Genomic DNA, 25930 nt, shown 5'->3' with positions numbered 1-25930 from the left:
AGTCTGTGTGTCTATGACGGTTTCGCTATTCCTAAAAACCAGCAGCAAGTGAGACAGGTGGTTGGTCGCTAACCTCAGGTCTGCATCCTCGTAATGTGGGTGATTGACAATGGGGCGCAGCGTGGAGAGTTTGACACTTGCCATGGTGGGCATGGCACCGGCGAAAACAGCATCTGAAAAGTAAGATCGCATTTCTTGAAGGAACAGTTTACAGAAAGCCAAGAGTTAAACTAATTTATCAGATCTGCACCCCAATTATGAAATGTATTTGAATGATAACCTTTTAATTCATTCTTTTTATTCATTTAATGTTTATTACTTATGATAACAATAGTTAACTTTAGTTTCATGCTATCTTAGTGTCAGGAAGCATCTCAAATATTTTTATATAGTCATTTAATTTCCACAATTACTCTGAGAGGAGGGTTTTAGACAGACAGACAGATAGATAAAGACAGAGACACGATGCGATGGCCTGCTCAACTTTGTAGCTAGGCTGTGTCAGAACTCATTTTTGGAAGCACTACACTAGTCTCCTGTCACGATGCTGATCCCTACTGAGGTTCCAAGACGATAAATCTTTCCGAGATCAGATAGCTCCGTCTTTTTCCCTTGGAGTGACTGGTAAGTTTCACTGCAGTCCCTGTAGTTAGCAGCTCAACATCAAACCCACAGGCCACCAGGAGTTTCTTTTACAAAAGCAGAGGACTAGAAATCATTAGAGAATTTTCCATCTTACTCCAATATTACAAATATTAGACAATAAGAGACTGTTATAAAGGGAAAATTTCAGAGCATATGATTTCTTAAAATGATTTTTAATTGACTGTGAACTATAGGCCTGAAGATATGTTAGAACAACGATTCTCAACCTTCCTAATGCCGTGACCCTTTAATACAGTTCCTCATATTGTAGTGACCCCCACCCCAACCATAACATTATTTTTGTTGCTACTTCCTAACTGTAATTTTGCTACTTTTATGAATCAGGTGACCCCTGTGAAAGGGTCATTCAACCCCCAAAGGGATCATGACCAACAGGTTGAGAGCCACTGCTTTAGAATAATTTAATTTACTGGTTTCTCCCTCAGTTTGTCTTTAACTATTCATAATTAACTTTTCTTAGTTTTTATGTGACTTTATATAACTTAGACATTTCACCAAATCATTTTATTACTTGCTACTAGGACTTTTGGGAGTATTGGCATGAATAATTATAGTGCCCTGTGGTCGTAACTAGAGATACTCTAACATCAACAAACTGGATTCAATTTCAGATGCCTTAGACCAAAATCCAAACACTTAGTTTCTAGTACTTCTGCGTATGACATGATTTTAAAATTGTGAAGGTTATCATTTTTTTAAATAGCACAATACATTTAGGAATACCAACATGGAGTGTTATTGAAATTTACTGTAAATAATTTACTTGCAAATACAAGTGGGTCTTCTAAATGTACCTTTCAATCAGATTCTCTCTACATGCCTTAAAATTTGAAAACACCTGTTAGAGAGGCAGAAATGCCTGTTACTGGAAGATTCAATAATTAGTGATAAGTTGAGAGGCTAGTGTAATGGTTCTCCACCAGGGGATATCTTGGCTCACTGGGGATACTGTCAATGTCTGGAGACAGTTTAAGTGGTTACGCTGGGGGAAGGAAACCCCACTGGCATGTCGTAGGCTCAGATCAGGGACACTGCTAAATTCTTGGCAATACACAGGAGCTATAACTACACAACAAAGAATATCTAGCCCCAAATATCAAGTTGTTGAGGTTGTGCAGCTGGGCTGAAAGAACCAAAAGTCCAAGGTCAAGATGCTCTAGAAAATTGAGCATGCCTGTCCAGCAAGAATTAGAACCTCTGAGGAGGTACCATTTACAGAAAAAAGGTGGAGAGAAAAACTGCCTGGCTTTTTCTTTGCTCTTGAATATCACATTGGTTGGTGAGTAGACCACGGGCTAGATTTCAACTCCCATTTGTCCTTTCAGTCTGGCATCTTACTATGGATCTTCTACCCAAGTCTCTGCAATGCCACCAAATGACTGAGTAAACCATGAACACAGGGTATGGGTAACACTGATAGAAGGGGGGATCGGTTGTTGTTGCCAGTCCCCTAGTTGTAAGGATGAGCAGGAGGGGAGAGAGAAACCTCAGGACCTTCGAAGCGCATGCTGAAGATCTCTGTGTGAAGTTGGGGAGGCCACTGAGACCAGATGTATCACAGACCGTGGCTTGGAGACTCAGAGGAGCAGCACTGAGACCATGGGTAACTTCCCCTCTTCTATGGAACTGTGGGACAGAGTGACAGATGGGCTGGCTTCCTGGCCCCTGGAGTCAAAGGCCAAGAGACCACATGACAAAGAGATTAAGAACTGGTTGCTGGCTGAGAAGACCAATGACTATATCCTCAATGTTTGCTGAATGTGACTTGTGGTAAGTGATTTCCTTCATAAACTCCCTTAATTGTGAGTACTCTTGTGAGTTGTGTGTGGCCATTGTGACATTATGAAACCCAGCATAACTGTAGAATGGTAAAGGAGGATGGGCAACAGGGACATGTCTGACTTGGCTCATGACCATGGGAAATCCAGAGGAGGTCAGCTATGTCCACCTCCATTGCTGTGCATTATATGCACAATGCCACACACTGTACACAGACTCATATAGAGAACCTGAATATAATCACTGGTCTCACGCTATAAAACTTCAAGCCAAAGACCAACTATCTAAGTTGAAACTTAAAGAGAATTACCTTAGCTAATGATGGCTAATTAGTAAAATGGTGTCCATTAACTAAAAAAGAATAGGAAACCAAACTCAAGCATCGCAAGATGAATTCAAAGATAAATGAAGAGTCTCTATCAGAGAAAATAATGATGGCAACATATGTACAAATATGCTCAATACAACTGATGTATGGATCCTTATAAGAGCTGTAAGAGCGCCCAGTAAAATGATCTTTTAATTAAAAAATTATTTTTTGCTGCTTCAGTTAAAACAATCCGTAAGAATTAAAGAACATAACTTGTGAGCAAATATCAATTCCTTGGTGTTAATTAATACTATTTTTAAGTTACGTAAGAAGAGCTTAAAGAGGACAAAAACCCAGGGTGTAGTATAACATCGATGAAACATACAACTTTCCTCTAGTACTTTAATGCTTCCTCCCCCCGCTAGCATGATTCCAACTGTACCTTACAAATCCGGCTAGACCAGAGCATGTACACTGGTACAGATAAGAGCTGGAAACACAGGGAATCCAGGACAGATAAACCCCTCAGGACCAATAATGAGAGTAGCAATGCCAGGAGGGGAAGGAGAAGGTGAGAGGAAAAGGGGGAACCAATCACAGTGATCTACATATAACCCCCTCCCTGGGGGATGGACAACAGAAAAGTGGGTGAAGGGAGACACCGGAGAGTGTAAGACATGAAAAAATAATAATAATTTATAAATTATCAAGGGTTCGAGAGGGAGGGAGGGGAAAAATGAGGAGCTAATACTAAGGACTCAAGTAGAAAAAAATGTTTGGAGCATGATGATGGCAACAAATGTACAAATATGCTTGACACAATAGATGGATGTATGGATTGGGATAAGAGTTGTACAAGCCCCCAATAAAATTATTTTTTTAAAGGACAAAAATTACCCTTTGAAATGATTTGATCTAGGAAATAAAAATGATATATGTATCTTTACAAATGTTATATTCTATGTTTTATAAATTGTATGTATTTTGTATGCACATGTAAAATGACAACTGATATAATGTATAATCATACAAATGTGGGTTTACACATAAACTAAACAGCTGGTTACCTGGTCTGGTATTATATTTGATCCATTGTATAAGTTCTTCCTGAGGAAAATTACTAAATTCTCCTATTATGTTCCATTGATTATGGAGGTTCGCACAACCTTGTATTGACATCACTGTTAGAAGGCCAAAGATAACATTCTCAAACCGAACTCTGTAAAAAAGCCAGCTGAAGAGCTGAAATGAAAGAAATAATTTATTTATCATTCATTTATAAATCATTTACTTCTAGTTTATTGTTTGTGAAAAGTTCTATAACTTCCACAATAAATTATCCCCTTGCTACTTAAACTTGAATTACCATTTAATAATATAATTACATAATATGTGGAATTATCATCTATAGTTTAAAAACATGAAATTGCAAAGTCCAGTAAAAGTTGAGTTTTCTCATCTCAAGAGAATTAATAAAGGAATATCTGATTTTTCAAGTACTGGTTTACTGCCAGGGATTAAAATTATTAAAGAATAATTCTGAAACACCTTAGAAGTAAATCTTGTAATATGTGGCTGCCTTTTATGGGCATCCAGAATAACAAGGGGAAATCGTCCTGCATTGACTATGATAGCCTAAGCAGATATACTCAGAATCAAAACTAAACAGGGCGTGTCTAGAGTATCTCGGTCACTGTCTAGCTACTTTGCGGAGTTCTTCTATACGTTATATGCCTCGATGCTGACGAGGCCAAAATGCACTTGGGCCTTCATTGAGTCAGCTGGAACGGTGCTGGAGATTCACCACGTCGACTCTGGTATTGGAACTGGACGTTCGGGGAGTTCTGATGGGCTGGGAAATTCTTGCACAGGCCTTAACTCAAAATGACCGTGTTTGTGGATAAGACACTAACAGTGGAGACAAGGAGCCTCGTCTCTTGTCACAATGGGAGTCCATGTCGGATAACTCATCGCTTATTTCAGGTAACTACTTCTACCGTGGACTGCAAAGAGAACAAACTGATCTGACTTGGTAGAAGTGCAGCCAGGACGCTCTTTAGAAGCAAGGATGGTGAGACTTTGCCTCATCTACTTTGTAATACAGATAGCAGCCTAAACTGCAAAAGGAGCAAACAGATCTGTCTTGAGAGGAGTACAGCCAGACTGCTCTTTCGAGGAAAGGATGTACTTTGGACATGGTATGGAGAGAGACCAGTTCTTGGGAAAGGGCATCATGGTAGATAAAGTAGAAGGGCAGCGAAAGAGAGAAAGGCCCTCGGCAAGCTGGACTGGCACAGAGGCTGCCACAGCGGCTCACACTTAAGAGCCTTGTGAGGATGGAGTGGGACCTGGAGGGGCTTCTTTCTGCTGCACACAGGGATGTAGTGAGGGAGGGCCTGCCCGCTGACACCTCCCACAAACAACAACAGCAAACCTCCAGTTACTTTTCTTCTTCTACACTGGACCATTAAAAGCACTTCAGTTATTGAAATGAAGGCATTTCGGGCTTTCACATTTAGGATTACTCATCAAAGCCATACTAATGACTGTGTAGCTGCTTTATTCGTAGCAATGGAAGAATGGATGCCTTACCCGTTGAGAGCAGATCAAGGACGCCATAATACACATGTGAGGGGTCAAAAACAGCTTCAGCCTCATAATTAAAATGGCAAGGGCAGTAAATGCTACCAACTGCAATGTGTGGAAAACTAGCTATGAAAATAAAACAAAATGACATGGTTCACTATGTTTTACAATTAATAAGCATAAAATGCAGTAAACAGAAACTATTATTCAATTGAATAATGATCTTTTCATATAGTATGGAGTATGTTAATGTTTTTTAATTCATTCAACATAAATTTATTGATGTCTACTATTTGGCAGGTACTGCTCTTGGTGTTTCAGGTACAACTATGCATAAAACATTGAACAATTTCTGCCTTTGTGAAGTTTATATGTTAGTATATTTAGTAAATGGAGACAGGTAATAAGAAGCCTAAGGCAATAAATCTACTACATAATCTATTGGATATATATGGTGGGCAAGAAAATGGAGCAGGGAAGGATGGTGGGGGCCATGCGTAGGCATATTGCCATTTTAAGTAGCATCATCAGGACCAACTTTTTGAACAAAGAACTTAGGGATGTGAAGAAATAAGCCATAGAGATTTTTTAAAATATGGGATGTTTCACAAATTTGCTTGTTAGTCAGTCAGCAATAGAAATCTTAGAACATACACTACATTCTTAAAAGCAGTGGAGTTATACTATTATTTTTACTAATTACAAGGGTAGCCTACTTTGATCCGGATTGGGTTTCATGGGGCAAAAGTTTTAACAAAACTTTTTTGACACACGACTTCTAAAATATCAACTAATTCTTCACTAGAAAATTGAGCAAATAATTCAGGCAAATAATTCATATAACAGAAAGAAAATGATGGTTAAATATTCATACTCTAGTATTCAAATGAATTAACTGTTAAAGATAATGCAATGTCATTTTAATTTATCCAAAAATGGAGAGGATGTAGTGAGACAAACATTGCCGTAATAAATTGGCCCCCTTCTCTAACTCAGTAGTTTCCATCAAGACTGTAGAAAAAGCCACATCCTTGAATTATTAATTCCTGCTCGAAGAGTTACACACAAGGAAATAACCAAAGCACAAAGCTGCTGCTATAAAAACAATCATCCATGTGCCTTTTGTCAACAGCCAAAGCAGAGAATGTGAAAGTGCAATGAAGAGAAGTAACTAAATCATTGCACTTTTACAGCAAAACCAAATCACATAGTAGATGCTTACTTAATGCCCTAGAAAAGCGTTCAAGGAACCAACAACCCTGTGGAAAAATACACATACACATGGCTGTGTTGGAGGCAGGTGGGGATTGCAAGATACACACCTCAAAGTTAACAGGGGCCATTGCTGAATGTCAATGGTTCTGTATTTTCTAATTATTAAAATATGTGAAAATATGAAAATATCTTACTATACTACATCTGATGTGAGCGCCTTTCCCCCAAATGATGTTATGTGACTTAGCTAACATCATGGTGGGTTGAGTAGGACTGGCATCTGCATTGGCCTAGCTCCGGGAGTCTGTGCCTTCACCAGCACACTATACACTTCCTCTCCAACACCATACAGCCTCTGGCAACACGAAGGACACTGAACCCACCAGATAGAACTCAGTTGATTTCTCAAAAAGAGTAATTCTCCCCCTAAATTCTTTATCCTGCCAACTCCTTCAACAGTTGGAGTTCCACACTGGTTAGGATGCCTCCAGGTCAACCTCATAGAAAACCCTTTGCCTAAAAGTAATAGGAAAATGGTGTTTTCAACAGAAGAGACCAACGAAGGAGACTTATAATATAGATGATCAAATATAAACTGATCAAAGAACGTAAAGAAGTAGAGACTTGTTGGTATGGTTGTGAGGGGCCAAATGAGGTATGAATGGGTCAAGGGGCAAAATTCAGGAGTGAATGCTAGCAATCTGGTCAGTTCTGGTCTTCTATTTGGGCACTAGTTCCTTGACAACAAGTATTGTTCATAACTATTTCTCTTCATTTTCTTTCCTGTGAATTACTAGGTGTTCTTCATTGGGTTCTCAGTCCATAAACAAGGAAAATTGGTCAGAAGACACTAATTTGGTGAAAAACTGAATCTAGAGGTATCCAGTATATCATGAGGAAAACTTACAATGGGACTCTGTCATCTAAGAGCTTTGATGACCATGCCAGCAGGCTGGCAATCCAAGGGGAAAATGAGCTGAAGGCTACCGAGTCCCTGACTCAGAGGGACATCAGAGAACCAGCCAATGGGAGCTCCACTCTGGTCACTGACCCTCATCTAATTATGCCGCAAACCAGACTTTATATCACATACAAAGAATAAGGAGTACCGCTCAGATTCTATGCCTTCTAGAAGGTGAAAGCAGCCCCTGTCTCTCAAACCAGGTAGGAAGAAAGGTTTATCAGGTGAGAGTCAAAAGCAGGAGCTGGATAAGGAGCCAGTCTGTCACCTGGTTCACTGCACTGACATTTCTTATCATCCCCTTCCTTACAAACTGCAGTGTGGGGAAATTTAAACCTCTAATCTTCCTGTACATGCAGAGTATAGCATTGTCTTTTAGTCTAAAATGATTAAGCGATCTGCTACCACTGTCTTCCTGGTAGTCTCCTTGACTTGTGCTTGGCCGTTTGAAAAGCCATCAGCTTTATTGCCAATAAACCTCGGAGTATCTGAAAAGCACATCAGATCTACTTCATAATAATAGTTTACATTATTTGCATGCAAAGCCTGCATATTTAGAATCCTGCCTTCTTTTTCAAGCTCATATGATGTTAATTTTTTTACTTTTATGAAGTATATTGTGCACCAAAAGGTAGATTAGGTAACAATTTTACTTATTAGTTCAATTCACGGTTAATATGAAGTAATTTACATTGGGTGACAGTTGAATCAGGCAGTCCCGCATAGTAACATGAATAGTTAAGAGCAGAGGGTCTGTGGTTACACTGCCTAGATTCGTATTCCTTAGTTCCAAAGAACTAGAGCACATTAGCCTTGGATCCTTTCACAAATTAAATAACTTCTTTATGTCGCAATTTTATAGATAAGACATTTTATAATATAGATGATAGTAATCGCTACCTCAAGCAGTCTCCTAAGCATAAAACAAAACAACACAAAAACTACCAACTCACTGCCATGGAACTGATTTCAACTCAAAGCAACACTGCAGGGCAGGGTAGACCTGCCCCTTAGGGCTTCTGAAGCTATAAATCTTTACTGGGCCAGAAAGCCGAATCTTCCTCCCTTAGGGACTGGTGGTTTCAAACTGCTTACTTTAGGGTTAGCAGCCCAATGTGGAACCCACTATGCAACCACTCTTCTCAACGGGGTGTAGTGAGGATGAAATTATTCATACATGTCAATGTCTCCCCTCCCCCAATAGCCTGCACAGAGCTCTACTACTTGAGGGCTCTGGAAACAGATTACTTGGATTCAGATCCAAGCTTCACTACAAATTAGCTCTGTGGCATTGTGTAAGGTAACTCATTTGTCTAGGACTCTATTTCTGGGCAGAGATCCCTTGACTTTTCTTCTGGACACACAGATAGACTCCATCTCCCAGTTGCCCTGACAGTAAAGCGTGGCCACGAGGCTGAAGTCTTAAGACAGTTCCTGTGCTTTATGGTGTTCTTTCTCTTTTGTCTGTTTGATGTGAGCGAGGGCATCAACCCTGGAAGTCACAAGGAGAAGAGAGCCAGGGCCCTGCTTACTGGAGAGTCTCTTGCTGACCAAGAACCTGTGGTTGGAAATTTAGGTGATGATGGATTTCAACTTAGTTGCAATGAGTCATCACTGAAGTGTTAGTGTTTATCTTTCTTTGCAACAGCGAGAATAACCCATGTGACATAATATCCTGATTTACAAAATGGAATACTAAGTGAAACTATTCAAAAATATGTTTATCATTAGCTATTCCTATTAAGTTCAAATTTGATTTTCCTCTTGTGAATTTTCCCCTTCCCTTTAAGACCCACGAGAAGTCCCATGTCCTATGGACTTGAATTGCCAGCCCACACTGATCTTTCCTTTTCTTACTGTGTGCCCTCAGATAGTCAACACCGCACAATATTTAGTTCATGGCTTCTACATAAAAATGTACATACTTGAGGACAGAAGCAACGCTTGCACCAGGACCCTGCATCCTACAACACAGCTGAGCTCATGATGGACTGATTGTCCAGCCAGCATGGTGAGAGTTCACCAGTCACAAGGCTAAGACTGTGTGCCCGGGGGCAGGGGCAGTGGAGGCTGTAGCTGATTAGCTCCGGGGGCTGAGGCACCATGGAAGCAATAGCAATTACGGTTGAATATCAGATGAGAGACTGAATGTATGAAGAAGGCAGCTTAATTCTTTTTCTTGGTCATAAGTAAGTTTCTGGCTTTCAAATCCTTATTACTGTTCAACACCGAGAAGAGATTAACGAGTGAGAAAGATCAGCAAAAATCTATTAACCACACTGAATAATCAAGCACTACTGATGTTCTTCTATCAGCAAGGTTATGCCTTGCTGTGAGGTACCCTTGAACTAGAATGTAATACACAAGTCTACCAGAGATTAAAATAAAAGCTTTACCTCACCATTTTCAAGGAGCTGTTTTCTGGAATAAAACAAAAATATGCTATATTTATTCAATGTCCTTTATAACGTGGCTGCATAAAAGTAAGTTTCATTCATTTGTTATCAGGCTCCTAAAAAACCAATTATAAACTATTTAGGACCACTAACAGAACACATAAAAGATTACACATACTACTAAAAACAACAGCAATTTCAAAAGTATAATTTAAAATCATCTTATGAATCTATTATCTGGTTAAAGTAAAAGAGGGTTTGCTGATGGCTGGAGACTGCAACTCTGGAAAGATTAATGAACAGACAAGATCTCTATAATCATGCGGCCCGTGGATAAACATCAGAGAACCACTCTCGGGTTTTCGAGTAGTTTTCATTTTTCACAATTATAAATTGCATGACCATCCTGTACATAAAATTCTGTGAGCCTATCTGAGTATTTCCTTTGGTTATATTTCAAGAAGAAAACCAGTTGGCGTGAAGCATCTACATAACTTTAGTCCTCAAGAAAGATTTCCAGTTTATGAAATCTTTGTGGCTCTCCTGCTGTGTTCTAGGCACGGTGCAGTGAAGAAAGCTGTTAGTAGCAGAGATACAGTGCATGTCTTCCGGTAGTTTACAAGAGCTGCACACGAGAGGCTCAACACTTCCATGGCACAGGCTGGGTCTTTTAGTGTTTGGAAAGGATGTGCCGGAAGCAGGGGCCATCTGATCACGGATTTTGGAGTTTGAGAAAGACGTTAAGAGTGTTCCAATGAAGGACAGGGGCATATACAGAGATGGAGATTTTGAAAGGTGGGGCTGGGGAAGGGCTCTCAGGACAACAGAGCAATTACTGCAGCGTCTGCCCCTACTGAGGCTCCTTTCCTGCCTCCACAGTCAAGGGCTGCGCTAAGCGGGCTCTGACTCCTGAAATCTCCTCACCACAGAACCCTGCAGTGGACCACTGCATGCCAGGGAATAGCCGGACACAAATGTCATGGCAGGGAGGTTGAGGGGAAATGGATTTAATAGTAAATGGATACATTAATGAAGAAAATATTCTAAACTGACCGTGGTGATGAGTGCACAAGTCTCTTTAATATATTGAAGTCACTGAATTATATGCCAATAAAATTGTTAAAAAGGTAATCAAAATTCAAATCAAAGACTTTATAAGAATAAAAATTAATGGTAAAGCTACACACATCCATGCTGTTGTGGGTCATATAGTCTTGATGATATTCATATAAAAAGTACTACCTTTAAATGCACTTATTGGGAACCATGAAGGTTGTTAATAAATGAACTTGGACATCCATCACAGGAAAAGCATGTAAAGGAACCAAAAGACAGCATAAGATGACATGAATCAAATATAATAGAAATTAATTGACGTGAAGAGGAATCGTCACAAATATCAGGAAATCAAAAGTGATCCTTTGAAAAAACCCCCCTCCCCTCTAAAATACCCTCTAACAAATCTGAACAGGAGAAAACACAAGCATGGTGCGAAGACAGAGAAATATAACCGTAGATGCTAGTGAGATTCCTTTATCAGAACTCCTCATAAAAGAAAATAAAATGAAATTGCTCAGTTTCCACAAATATAAATATATATATTACCCAAAGTGACTCAGGGACACCTGTACTCCCTCATTTAAATACCATCTGGAATTTATTTTACTGTCTGGGATTAAAAAACTAATTAAAATATTTTTTCCTAAATGATTTATCAAGTGTCTCAATACCACTGACTGAAAAATTAAGGACAAAGGTTGCTAATGATAATTTTAACAACAATAATAGCCAGCATTCTATACTTCTAAACAACAAGAAAAACTCTTCACACTCAACTGCCATTGAGTCAATACTGACTCACCTTATAGGGCACGGTACAAGCTAGAAGTGCCCTGGTGAGTTTCCAAGACTATTCATGGAAGTACAAAAGCCCACCTTTCTCCCACAAAGCTGATGGTTTCAAACTACCGACCTTATGGATCATAGTCCAATGTATAACTACCAGGCCACCTGGGCTCTATACTTAACATATGTTAATTCTTCTAATATATACAGCACCTGCTTTGTCATTACCATGGTTTACTGATGATTAACATGGGATCACGCCAAACTAGACCTACTGTCATCAAGTTGATTCAGACTTAAAGTGATCCTATACGACAGAGGAGGACAGCTCCCTAAGGTCTCTGAAGCTGTAAAGCTTCAGGGAGCAGACAGCCTCATCTTTCTCCCTTTGCGTGGGTTTGAACTGTTGACCTGGTGATTAATAGTCCAATATGTAACCAACTATACGTCATCAAGGCTCTAGAGCACTAAAATCCCTTACCCAGTGCGGTGAATGAACATATGCCATATCCCTCGGTTAGAGACACAACCTTACAATGATTACATTCTCTCTGAATGAATCTAAAGTATTTCAGTACAGAAACTAGGATGGAGGGCTGAAGGCAGGGAGGATTCTTAAAACATTTATTCCAAAGTTCACCTGGGAAAGTAAATGTAAGCCAATGTGAAGAATTATGCTAATGAACAGGCTTAGGGGAGAGGGAGAGATTGGGAAAGTGTAGGCCAGACTCGGAGACAAATAGATCCACAAAGGGAAAATCTGAAGCGGACTGTGTGCGCTGCACAATGAGTTATAAGCATGTATCAGAATCGACATTTCAAATGACTGGGGAAATGACTATACAATTTTGTTGGGACAATATGTCATTTAGAGGAAACAAAAGGTAGGTTTCTATACCCCACCACATCAAGAAATTAATGCAAAAGTGATAAGCAACCTATTTAAGATAGAAATTATTAACACACATATTTTAATAATTTTTATATTGAAAGGTCTTTCTAACAAAAAGTTTATACACATGCACAAAACTACAGAGTTGATAACTATGAGTGCGTAAAAATTTTACACTTTTCTAATACAAGACCACAAAAAAGTATAAACTGGAATGGTAGGAGTTATGCCATCCACATTACAGACAGAAGGTTAGTATCTATAATATTTAAAATATTACAAGTTTTAAAGGTCAAGATCAAGTAGAAATTTTAAAATCCCATGAAATTGAGTCTGTGTCTTCTCATAGTGATCCTATATGGGTTTCTGAGGCTGTACATCTTTACGGGAGCAAGAGCTCTGTTTCTTGCACAGCAGCTGGTGGGTTTGAACTGCCTACCTTGTGGTTAGCAAACTGTTGCTTACCTGATAGTGCCAGCAGGTCTCCTTACAAACTTAAGAAGACATGCAAAACTTTACCAATAAGTGAACAATTAAAGTGAATACATATTTTGGTATATGATCAAATCATTAAAAATTCGTTAACTTTGGTGTTTGTGGGGCTGCAGGAAAATGGACACTCTCATCACTATGATTTCTTAGCATTTACTCACTTGCAAAGTATTCATTCCTCTGAACCAGCAGTCCTAGTTCCAGTATTCTATGCTACAGTGCTCCCAGAGTAAGGGTGTTCATTACACACAGCATTGCTTTTTATGGGAAATTGGTAAAAACAAATGTCCATTGATGTGGGAATGCTTAAAGCCAGGGGACCAATCACAATGATGAGCACTAGCATACCAAGACCATTACAAAGTATAAATAAATACAGCTAAATAAGAATAACAAGTTGCAGGATGGTACGAGTGCTGGGATTCTACTTAAAAAAATATTGTGACTCTGTATTTCTTCTCCAGAAGGATACATACAAAGCTGTTTACAATGAGAATTCCTAAGCTTTAAACACAAGATAGGGAAATACCCTCTTTGCTAGATACGCTTCAGTTTTAACTGACTCTTACTGAATTACTACAAACGTGCATTGTTTTTATGACTTAAGGTACCTTTCTGCCCGTACACAAGGGGTTGTCACTTCAAATTTGCAATCCTATACAAAGACTCCTTATCCTACGCTGACAGTCTTCTACCCAATCCCCCTACGTGCATGTTCTTTTCTATATCGCCCTCCTCAGATATTTGATGATAGCTGTCATGTACCCCAAATCTTCAATAAAATATCTCAAGTCCTTCAATCATTTTTATGGGAATGGTTTTCAGAGCTCTTAACACACACCTTTTTGAATATCAGGACATGTTCTTTTGAGCTCCATCAGATGGGAACAAAGTAGGATAGATATTATCCCCAATTTTGGAAGTGATTCCGAGTGCACCATGAGATATTAGTGTTTCTGGCAATCAAACAACACTTTATGAAATATGCAAGCATAGATGTAGGATTCATGGAAACTCTTATACTGTCCTTCAAGATTTTTTTAATAAAATTAAAACAATTCTAAAACTAAAGAGTTCATTAAATAAAAAAATCAAATGACATACCTAAAAATATTAAATATAATTTGAGATAAGAATTCCCTCAGAAGGAAGTTTTCTTCACGATTTTCTTGTAGCCTGTAGCAATGTGTGATTCATGAGTCATGTTATATTTTACTGGCATTTACTTGCCTTAATTCTAGTGACTTTACTAAAATCACAAAATATGCAACAAAATTTTTTAGAACAAAAATTTTAATAAATATTCAGAAAATGATTTTAATTATTCTCAAAAAGTAAAACAACCAAACAAATAAATCAAAACACAGCGTAGCCAGCATGAAACTAGCTTATTTCTGCTTGTTGGATTTATATTCTAGTGCTATATTGAAACCGCACTGGATCAGTTTAATCTCTAAGCCAACACAGAGTAAAAATAGCTCCAAGAATTCCAAATACAATACTTAAAAGAAAGAAAAATATTTTATCTAGCCTTTTTAAAACAAAATATTAATTGCTTCATATATTTTCTTTATCATAATGCTTTGCATGCAATTTTAAATTAATATTACATTAAGTTATTGAAAAATTAAATATCTGCTTTCAAAACAAATTTGATATAATTACCTTAGATAAGTGTTTGTAGACAAGACACACATAATATCACGACTAATCTGTGAATAAAATCAAATCAATGTAACTTTCCAAGGAATTATACAACATTTAAACTTGTCTAATTAATTAATATAGAACACACTAATCTAGAAAGAAATACTTTTTAAACATCAAAAAGTTGAGTCCACTTGCTGGCACCAAGAATAGTTAGTACCAGCTCTGCCTAAGACAACTGAGGCTACAACGGAGACACTTCTTAAACTGGGGGTTATGATCACATAGGGGGGGGGTACTGTAATTGAATGGGGGAGGGGTATGAAAAAATTGGCAGTGGTAAAACATTTCTGAATGAGCAACAACAAAAAATTTACTCCAAATCAAATGCATAATGAATCCAAGGTATTTCTGCCAATGTTTGCCATGTTGCAAACTCCCTGAGAGTCACAGATAGAAAAAATTTCAGAAGCGTAATCCTAGTGTTTGAATAGATGCTTATGGTCCACTTCAGCTTTAAAATTCTAAGCTTTGATATGTGGGTGACTGGTTCCTTACTAGTGCTTTCCGTTTATATTTTCACTGGGTGGTGGTGGTATGGGACTTGGCTTCTGTGAAAAGGTAGCTTCTTCTCTATACATGGAAAGACTATTTTAAATGTTTCTCCCATGCAATATGGGAATATCTATCTACTTATACATTTATTCATCCATCCACGGGTATATGTGCATATGTCAATATTTACACTTCATCCAAAACTTCTGCTTGCTAGAAAATTGCTTATGGGAATATCTGTTTTCCGGATCACCCTCTCAGCCTCAAGTGACCACTGAAGGACACTCAAGGGCACTCACCAAAAAGTACTGCATGACGGTGAGATGGGAGAGAGGGAAGAGTGGTGTGGTAGTTATATAATCTGTTGTCAATTTAAGACTTAAGAGTGAATGGGGTGGAGTTTAGCCTGTCGACCAGGTCGCAGCTTGATAACCTCATCTGGAGGCATTAAGGTGATAAACAGCTCACTGGAGGCAGGATGCAGGCTCACTCCCTGCGAGACATTACTGACACCGAGCCTGATGGAGCTACGCTGATGCAGCCAGGGCCCAGAAATCCACGTGGAGACCCCTGTCAAGAGCTGAGATGCTTCTACCACCACTGGATTCACAAGACTTTCCATCACTGGCCTGTGATCTTCCTGCATTTGGAGTTATTTCATGTGTTGCATGAGTTTGAAGAGGAATTTATAGATTGGTATCAGACATATGGTCTAATATCAGACTTATGGACTTGATCTGGACTGGGCTGGGATGTTTTCTCAATATTCAGTTGCTCTTGTAAATAAAGCTCTTTCTTATACACAGTGGCTATGAATTTGTTTCTCTAGTCTACCCAGACTAACACAAGTGGAAAGGGAATCTTTCAAAAAAATTTCCAAAGGGAATTTTCCCAAAGAGTCTTTAGCATCAATAGCATCAACTTAAACCATAGGTTAAAAAAAAGGAAAGTAACTGAAAATTTTATATTCCACATGGTATATGTCTTATAACATAAACACTGAAAATAAATGAATTTGAATTCTAGTTAATCTCATATCTAGAGTATTTTAAACTCCTTCATTCAAAAGTCTGCTGCTGAGAGGATACATGAAAACCACAGATACCACCATGTAAATTGAAATTCAATGTTAATATCTGAAAGTATTACGTATCAACTAAGATAAATGAGATTCCAGGAGCACATTCAAACTAATGGCAATACAAAAGCACACATTTTTATTAATATGTCATTTTATTGGGGGCTCATACAGCTCTTATCACAACACATACATACATACATTGTGTCAAGCACATTTGTACATTTGTTGCCATCATTTTCAAAACATTTTCTTTCTACTTGAGCCCTTGGTATCAGCTCCTCATTTTTTTCCTCCCTCCCCTACCATCCTTCCTTCATGAACCCTTGATAATTTATAAATTATTTTTTCATGTCTTACACTGCCCTATGTCTCCCCCTTCACCCACTTTTCTTCTGTTCATTCCCCTGGGTAGATCACTGTCATTGGCTTTCCCCTATCTCCCCCCACCTTCCCCTTCCCGTCCTGGTACAGCTACTCTCAGTATTGGTCCTGAGGGGGTTATCTGTCCTGGATTCTATGTTTCTAGCTCTTGGCTGTGCCTGTGTACATGCTCTGGTCTAGACAGAATTGTAAGGTGGAATTGGGGTCATGATAGTGGGGTGGGGGTGGGAAGCATTAAAGAACTAGAGGAAAGTTGTATGTTTCATCATTGCTATACTGCACCCTGACTGGCTCGTCTCCTCCCCACGACCTTTCTGTAAGGGGATGTCCATATGGGCTTTGGGTCTCCACACCACACTCTCCCTCATTCACAATGATATAATTATTTTGTTCTGGGTCTTTGATGCCTGATACCTGATCCTATTGATACCTCATGATCACACAGGCTGGTGTGATTCTTCCATGTAGGCTTTGTTGCTTCTCAGTCAGATGGCCGCTTGTTTATCTTCAAGCCTTTAAGACCCCAGACGCTATATCTTTAGATAGCCAGTCACCATCAACTTTCTTCACCACATTTGTTTATGCACCCACTTCGTCTTCGGCGATTGTGTTGGGAAGGAGAGCATCGTGGAATGCCAGATTAACAGAACAAAGTGTTCTTGTGTTGAGGGAGTACTTGAGTAGAGGTCCAATGTCCATCTGCTACCTTACTACTAAACCTATAGATATATGCACATAGATCTATTTCCCCATCATCATATATAAATATATTTACATGTGTACATGCCTGTATTTAGACCTCCATAAATTCCCTTTGCCTCCTAGTTCACAGAAGTACATTTAATAACATGTATTAACTTATAGAGATTTTGACTTAGCCCTGCCAAGGAATCTCTTTCTCTACACACACACACGGAATCTCTTTCTCTACACACACACACACACACACACACACACACACACACACACACACACACACACACACACACCTTCTTTCTTAGAAGCAAATTTAGAAGTGAATTTTCACAAGGTTTAAATGAACGTGAATTAAAATCACTCTTGAGGTGATAAATACAACACCATAGTGCAATAAAGAATGAAGGGCTTAAATAGAAGCAGAAATTAGTTGAGGTTGGGTGGCTGTAGGGAATGGTGTGTGTATGCAGGTAAGCATATGTATGTTTACATGTATGGTGGTGCATGTACATGGTTTGGGCTGTGGTGTGTTTGTCAGTAATATATGTATGGTCCTTGTTTTTAAAAACAGTAGTAGATATGTTGTTGTTGTTGTTGTAGTTAGATAATGTTGAATCATGCCATTCCTATTGATCCTAAGTAAACAGAATGAGACAGCACCTGGCTCTGCTACAGTCTTCCAACTGCTGTTCTATTTGATCCCCTAAGGCAGCCACTGTGTCAGTCTATCTTGTCAAGGATCTTCCTCTTTTTTTGCTGACCATCTAATTTACCAAGGATGATGTCTTTTTCCAGAGAATGGTTTCTCCTAACATGTCCAAAGATTGTGAGATCAAGTCTCACCACCCTTACTTCCAAGGAGCATTTTGGATGAACTTCTTCCAAAACAATGTTTGTTCTTCTAGAAGTCCATAATACTTTAAACATTCTTCGCTAACACCAGAATTTAAATGCATCATTTCTTCTGCTGCCTTCCTTGTTCATTGTTTACCTTTCATGTTGATATGGTGTGACTGAAAATATGATAGCCACGGTTAGGTCCACATTAGTTCTCAAAGTGACATTCTTTTTCTTCAACACTTTGAAGACATCTTATGGTGATTTGCCCAATGCAGCAGGTCATCTGATTTCCTGAATGCTGCTTCAAATAGCATTGATTGTGGATCCAAGAAAGACCAATTTCTATTTGACAACTCCAATTTTTTCTCCATTTACCATGATGTTACCTATTGGTCCAATAATGAGAATTTTGTTTTTGTTTTTTACATTGAGTTTCAAGCCATACTTATGGCTGCAGTCTTTGATTTTCATTGGCAAGTGCTTCAAGTCCTCCTCCCTCTCGGCAAACAAGATTTTGTCATCTGCATCATCACAGGTTGTTAATAAGCCTTTCTCAAATCCAGTGCTTCATTCATCTTCATATAATTCAATTGCTCGAATTATTTGCTCAGCGTGCAGACTGAATCAATATGATGCAAGAATACAACGCTCAGGCACACCTTGATCTTAAACCACCCAGTATCTCCTTGCTCTCTGAGAATAACTGCCTTCTGGTCCATGAACATCAGGAGTGGAAAACGTCTGGCCTTTGGGCTACACGAGACCTGCAGAAATCATCAACACCAGCTAACATCATACAACTCATCAAAGAGAAGTCGTTCCAGCCATCACTTTAGGCGTGAGCTAATTCAATGTTTGCTTCCACATGATGTTATACATACCCAAACGGCCCTTGGCAGATAAATGGTTCCCCATCCCTGATGCACAGCTTCTGCTGGAGCACAATGGAATTACTATTATTTTCAATGTGATTCATAGTTTGTTATGATCCACACAGTTGAATGTCTTGGCATAGTCAATAAAACACAAGGAACCATCTTTCTGGTATGCTCTGCTTTCAGCCACATCCTCCTCTGAATCTGGCTTGACTCTGTCAGTTTCCTGTTGGTGCAACCATTTAAAAAATTATCTTCCGTGAAATTTTATTTGCATATCATATGAATGATATTGTTCAATAAATTCTGCATTCTGTTGGGCCACCTTTCTTTGAATTGGATACAAATGTATCTCTTCCAGGTAGTCGGATAGATGGCTCTCTTCCAAATGTCTTGGCTTACACAAATGGGTGTCCTCATGCTTCACAAGCTTACTAAAACTAACTGATATTCTGTCAATTCCTAGTGTCTTGTTTTTCATGAATGCCTTCAGTACAGCTGGCCTTCTTCCTTTAATACCATGGTTCTTCATCATATGCTATTTCTTGAAATAGTTAACACAAACTTATTATTTTTAAAAGATGTTATTGGTATATAACTCATACAACATATAGTTCAGTGATTTTGAAAATATTTAAGAGTTGTGCAAGCAGAAGAGCTGATACCAAGGGCTCAACAGAAATTACCTAGAAAAGAATGATGGCAACATATGTACAAATATGCCTGATACAATTGATGTATGGATTGTAATAAGAGTTGCAAAAGCCCCCAATAAAATGATCTTTTAATTCAAAAAGAGTTGTGTGATCAATGTTAGAACATTTTCTTCATTCTCATACCCTTTATTAGTTCTTCATTTCTCCCAAACCCCCACCGCCACCATAACCTTAAGGAACTATTAATCTAGTTATACCTCTATGAGTCAGCATCTACTAGATGACATTGAGTTTTATTTTTTTTATATCTGTAGTAATCCACTTTCCAATGCCTTCTGTCTGAAGGTAAGACTATGCCCATCCCTGGTCAATGCCCTGAGGCAGTTCAGTGGACACTTACTCTGCGTGGGGCATCTGCAACTGGATTTGGGGCTTTCACTGTCATCCATAGCCTTTGGCAAACTGGGTGCTTAGAATTTAAATTCTAATAAAATTCTCTCTTTTGATATTGGGTTTTACTATTTACATTCTTTTAATCACATGGACTGGTGTGGATTAGCTGACACTTCCATTAATGGCTGCGTGTTTTTTTTACTGTCCCCACCCCCACCCCCGGCTGCGTGTTTAAGACAAGGCTTTTAGACTCCAGACATTATTCAATCAATGCTCTCTTATACGGTGTCTCTGTCTGTTCATTCCTTCAATATTCTTTTGATGCTACATTCAATATTTTTCCCATAGAATTTTTTAATATTACAACTCAAGGCTTGATTATTTTCTTCAGTTCTTTAGCTTGCGATATTCTGAGCATGTTTTTTTCTTTTTGGTTAACTCCAGGTTTTTGGAGTTATATTTGGAATTATACTTCATTATAATATTCTGTGTTATTTCTTCAAGCTGCCCTTTGAAATTTTCTGTTCATTGCTTTTCATAATTTCTTCTGTGTGCTTTTCTAATTTATGTTCAAAAGCAAATTCAAAGCCTGACCTTGGGTCTTTTCTTTCTTTCTCGTCTTTTTAATGCTTGTTTGCTTTTGCATGTGTGATGGTCTTCCTATCATCCCACAGCTCATCCGGTCTTCAAGGTCGTTAGTGCTCAATACATCCTATCTATTCCCAAGATATTATCTATGCTCAAAATGGGATATACTCAAGATTGTACTTTGGCTTTCGTGGTTTCAGTTTTCTTTCACTTCAAATTCAACTTGCATATAAACAATTGATGGTCTGTTCCATAGTCAGCCCCCGGTTCAGTTTGGGCTTGGTTATTGAGCTTCTCCATTGCCTCTTCCAACAGATGTAGTCAATTTGATTCTCATGCATTGCATCTGGCAAAGTCCATGTGTTTAGTTGTTGAAAAACAGGGCATTTGCAATGAAGGATAGTTGGTCTTACAAAATTGCATCATTCAATCTGCAGCTTCATTTTTTTATCACCAATGCCATATTTTTCAACTACTGTGCCTTCTTATTTACAACTTTCAAATTCCAGTCACCCACATTACAGTGCATCATGAGAGTATGTTTGATCAATTCAGACTGAAGAAGTTGGTAGAATTCTTCAATTTTGTCATCAGTAGCTTTTGTGCTGGGTGTGTAAATTTGACTGATTATTGTATTAATTGGACTTCCTTGTAGGCACAGAGTTATCACCCTATCACAGCAAGCACTGTATTTCAAGTTAGATCTTGGCATGTTCTTTTTGACAATGGAAGCAATTCCATTCCTCTTGAATCTGTAATTCCTGGCATAGTAAATCAGATCCAGATGGCCAATACCAGTCCACTTCAGCTCACTACTTGCTAGGATGTCAATCTTTATGCATTACATTTCATTTTTGAGGACTTAATTTTCTTGGATTCATATTTTGTGTATTACATTTATATATTCTGATTATTATTGAATGTTTACAACTGTTTCTTCTCATTTTGAGTTGTGCCCCATCAGCTATTCAAAGTCCCAGGAGCTTTTAAATAATACAAAGATGGTTCAAAATCGCTGAAAAAAAATGAGACTGTACTATCTTTAACTAGATTTTCAGATAAATCTCTTTCAGGACAAGGATGTGACTTTTTTCCCTATTGGGGCATTACATTCCTCTGTTGTGAAAACAGTGAACATGTAAAAGATCTTAAAGACAGAGATATATAAATGTCTGCAACATATGTATCCAGTATTTTCAAAATGTGGTTTATATTTAAAAGACAGCCAAAGTTCTCATGCGTTCTCCTTTCACTGCACCTACAAAAATCATTTGGTAGGCATTTGTGATTATTTGTTATTCTTCCTAGTCAGGAATGGCCATGTCATTGTTTGTCTCAAGGTATCTAAAAAGTTAACGTAATACTTGACAAATACAGGTGATCAATACATATCTTTGAAAGAATAAATAAGAAAATTTTTTGCAACATAGCTCTTTTTAAAACTCACCTTAATAGGTAAAAAAAAGACCTAAATAAAGATAAATTTCAGAGGGAATAAAAAACATTCATCTGAAAAATGAGATATAATCATGAGTTATTAATATTATTCTATTACAGCCTCTATCTTAAAATCAAAAGTGATAAAAGATTTAAATACCTTTTTAAAAACTAAACAGGTGATCACGATAACAACTGGAAGCAGTAATGTCTTTGTATATCTCAGTGGTGTCTGAAACAGAACAAATAGTTAAAAATAGTTATTTAACTTTACATGTATATAAATCTATGTAAAACTGACTGCCACATGAAACTTCTTAAAGATAAAAATATCTTGGTCATTCGCAGCATGGAAATTTATTAGCCTCTAGATTCTAATACAAGTACCATTAGCAAAAAGTTATATAAAATATGATAAATTACAAATGATACAAGTAAAATAAATAAATAAAGCAAGTAATACTATTAAATTTGGGAGTAGACCTATCCATTCTTTATCCCATAACTCATTCTGTCAGACAGCCTGTGGTGGTATGCTGTGATGCTGGAGGTTATGCCACTCCACACGCATTTTGAACACGAGCAAGGGCATTCATGTTGGACAGGTTTCTGCAGAGCCTCTAGACTCCGACAGACTAGGGAGAAGCAACCAGCAGTTCACTTCTATGGGACTGGCCACTGAAAACCTTATGAATAACAGCAGAAGAGTGCCTGATACAATGCCAGGAGATGAGCTCTTCAGATTGGAAGGCACTCAAAATATGACTGAGGAAGAGCTGCCTCCTCAATGCAGAGTAGCCTTAATGACAGACGCTTCGAGCAACGCTTTCTGTTAATAATGAGAATGCATGAAATATGAAGTATGAATACATAAGAATTAGAATGAAATGGAGCACATCAAGATTGATATCCTAAATGAGCCTTGGGATGACAGCAAGAACATCACACATGCAGAATGAAAAGACAGGAAAGAAAGGAAAGACGAACATGGATGCCAGAAGACAACATTAAGTATTATAATGAAATGTGAAAATATCTGGAGTTAGAAAACCCAAAGAAAGGGCATGCTCATCATTTCTCATGCTGAAAAAACAAGAAGCAGTCACCTTAAGACAACAGGGGGTCATGGGGAACTGCATGGCTTAAAATCAGGAATGGTGTGCATCACGACTGTATCCTCTCATCACACTCATTCAACCAATATGCCGAGTAAGTAATCTGATAACCTAGACTGGAATCTGATGTGCTAGTTGATAAAATGAACATGGCGTTGGGATTGGAAGAAGGCTCATTAACAATCTTCGGATGGCAGATAGCAAAGAGGTCTCGATGCACTTACTGATGAAGATTAAAGATTATACAGTATGTTTGTTAGATTCACTTTATAAGAAAACAAAATTCCTCCTAACTAGACCAATAGACAACATCATGATAAGTGGAAGAGATAAAAGATGCCAAGGATTTAATTTTATTTAGATCCACGCTCAATGCTTACAGAAGCAGCAGTCAAGAACTAAAACTACATGCATATTGCATTAGGCATACTGCTGCACAAGATCTCTTTTAAACAATAAAGAACAAAGAAGTCACACTTCAGGGACTAAGGTATACTTGATCCAAGTCATGGAATTTTCAATCACCTCATCTGAATGTCAAAGTTGAACCACGAATGAGGACGACAAGATAAAAACTGAGGCATTTAATGATGGTGTTGATGAAGAAGAATGAACGTACCATGGATTGGCAGAAAGCAAACAAATCTGTCTTGGAAGGAGTACAGCCAGAATGCTCCTTAGAAGGGAGGATGGCAAGGCTTCATCAGACAATCCAGGAAGAGCCCATCATCCGTGGTAGAGAGTTGGAAAAAGACGGAGGATCCCTCCCCCCCCCCCAGGATATGGCTGACAAAATGGCTCTAACAATGGGCTCAAACAGGAAAAAGGACTTTGTCTTCTTGAGCTGCCCTTTAATGGAGAACCGATCTTAGAGATCTATGTGTAACCTCCTCTCTGGGAGATGGGCAATAGGAAGGCGGGTGAGGAGAGATGCCGGGCAGTGTAAGATAAGATAAAATAATTATTTATAAATTATTACGGGACCAGGGCGGAGGGGAAGCGGGGAGGGATGGGGAGGGGGAAAAAAAGGAAACCGAGCTGATTCCAGGAAACCAAGTGGAAGGCGAATTTTGAGAATGACGAGTGCAACGAATGTATAAGGGTGCTTTGCTCAATTGATGTATGTATGGATTGTGATAAGAGTTGTATGAGCCCCAATAAAAAGATTTATTAATAAAATAAAATAAATTTCTGTTCAGCTCACTTGCTTCATTGCTTATTCCACTTGTCTTAGTTAGCTACTCTATATTTAATGATTGTGAGGAAGATGCAGGACCAGGGAGTGAAACATAACATCACTCTGAGATGGAAAGGGCTTACCGGCACTTAACAAGAGAAACAACAACACTGACTTACCCCTACTTGATTTATCCCATTCTTTGTTTTTCTTTATTGACATGGGAGTTTAAATGTGCACTTACTGCTTCCTGGGCCTGCGTTATTGTTTTCTCTGTTGTAATGTCTCATGTTTTCATTAATGAGACTGAAACTAAAATGGAAACCTAACTCAAGTAATTACTCTCCGTATCAGAAATCACTGAGATATTATGAGCTCTCGTGACCTCAAAGTATGATAGGGAGTGATTTACTATGTAACTAAATTTCATGTTTCCTCAGGGCAGGAAGGAGCACTGGTTGTGCCGAGGTTAAGGCCTCAGTTGCTAACCAAAAAGCAGTAGTTCAAACCCACCAGCCACTTTATGGAAGAAAGATATGGCAGTTTGCTTCCCTAAAGATTTAGCCGCCCCCCAAAACAAACTCATTGCCATCAAGCAGATTTCAATTCCTAGCCACCCTGTAGGGCAGAGCAGAACTGACCCTGTGGGTTTCCAAGACAACACATCTTTAGGGGAGTAGAAAGCCCCATCTTTGTCTTAGAGGGTAGCCCACCTCGTAATCCAGTATATCAGCAGGACCTTGGAAACCTATGAGGGCAGTTCTACTTGGTCCTGTAGGTTTGGTGAGGTTGGATTTGTGGGCAGGAACCAGGGTACATTCCTCTTAAAACCCTACAGAACACTGACTGAATAAATGGACAATTAGTTGAGTACAAGAACAAAGTGTAATAGCATTTCATCCTTTGGTGCCATTAATTCATAATTCTTGAACCAGGGCTGAACTAGCGACCTCTTTTTTTCTGTGGAGAAGACACCTGAACAGCACGTATAGGACAGATCACAGTGCTGGAGTTAGGAGACCATGTTCTAAATGGGGCTCCTCGATGAGCTGGATGGACACAGTGGCTGCACCAATGGGCCCAAGCACAGGAACCACTGTGAGGATGGCACAGGACCTGGCAGTGAATTGTTCTGCAGACATAGGGTCATCGTGGGTCCAAACTGACTCAAAGACACCTAACATTGGAGGTGAGAATGAGGTTTCTACTGCTTTCACAAGTTATCGTCTCGGAAACCCAGAGAGCAATTAGTTCTACCCTCTACTTTAGGAGTGCCGCCAAGTGAGTGTCGACTTGATGGCAGTGAGTTCAGTTTATTTGTTTATTCATTCATTCATTCATTCATTT

The 25930-nt window shown here is 38.7% G+C and overlaps 1 protein-coding gene across 1 annotated transcript in view; it reads right to left on the bottom strand.

Annotated features, from left to right (window-relative positions):
* The window catches only part of LOC142456400 (putative C-mannosyltransferase DPY19L2), a 94526-nt gene that overhangs the window by 15207 nt on the left and 53389 nt on the right, over positions 1 to 25930 (bottom strand). The window contains exons 15-20 of the mRNA XM_075557550.1: positions 22452 to 22523; positions 14808 to 14854; positions 9914 to 9938; positions 5348 to 5467; positions 3823 to 3997; positions 74 to 173 (exon numbers count right to left, since the gene is read on the bottom strand). Of these exons, the coding sequence (XP_075413665.1) occupies positions 74 to 173; positions 3823 to 3997; positions 5348 to 5467; positions 9914 to 9938; positions 14808 to 14854; positions 22452 to 22523 (539 nt within the window). The remainder of the gene's footprint in view (positions 1 to 73; positions 174 to 3822; positions 3998 to 5347; positions 5468 to 9913; positions 9939 to 14807; positions 14855 to 22451; positions 22524 to 25930) is intronic.

The sequence above is a fragment of the Tenrec ecaudatus genome, chromosome 9 (genome assembly GCF_050624435.1).
Source record: "Tenrec ecaudatus isolate mTenEca1 chromosome 9, mTenEca1.hap1, whole genome shotgun sequence".
In the NCBI taxonomy this organism is placed as follows: domain Eukaryota; kingdom Metazoa; phylum Chordata; class Mammalia; order Afrosoricida; family Tenrecidae; genus Tenrec; species Tenrec ecaudatus.
The sequence above is the reverse complement of the archived record's forward strand: the minus strand, read 5'-3'. Positions and strand labels throughout refer to the sequence as shown.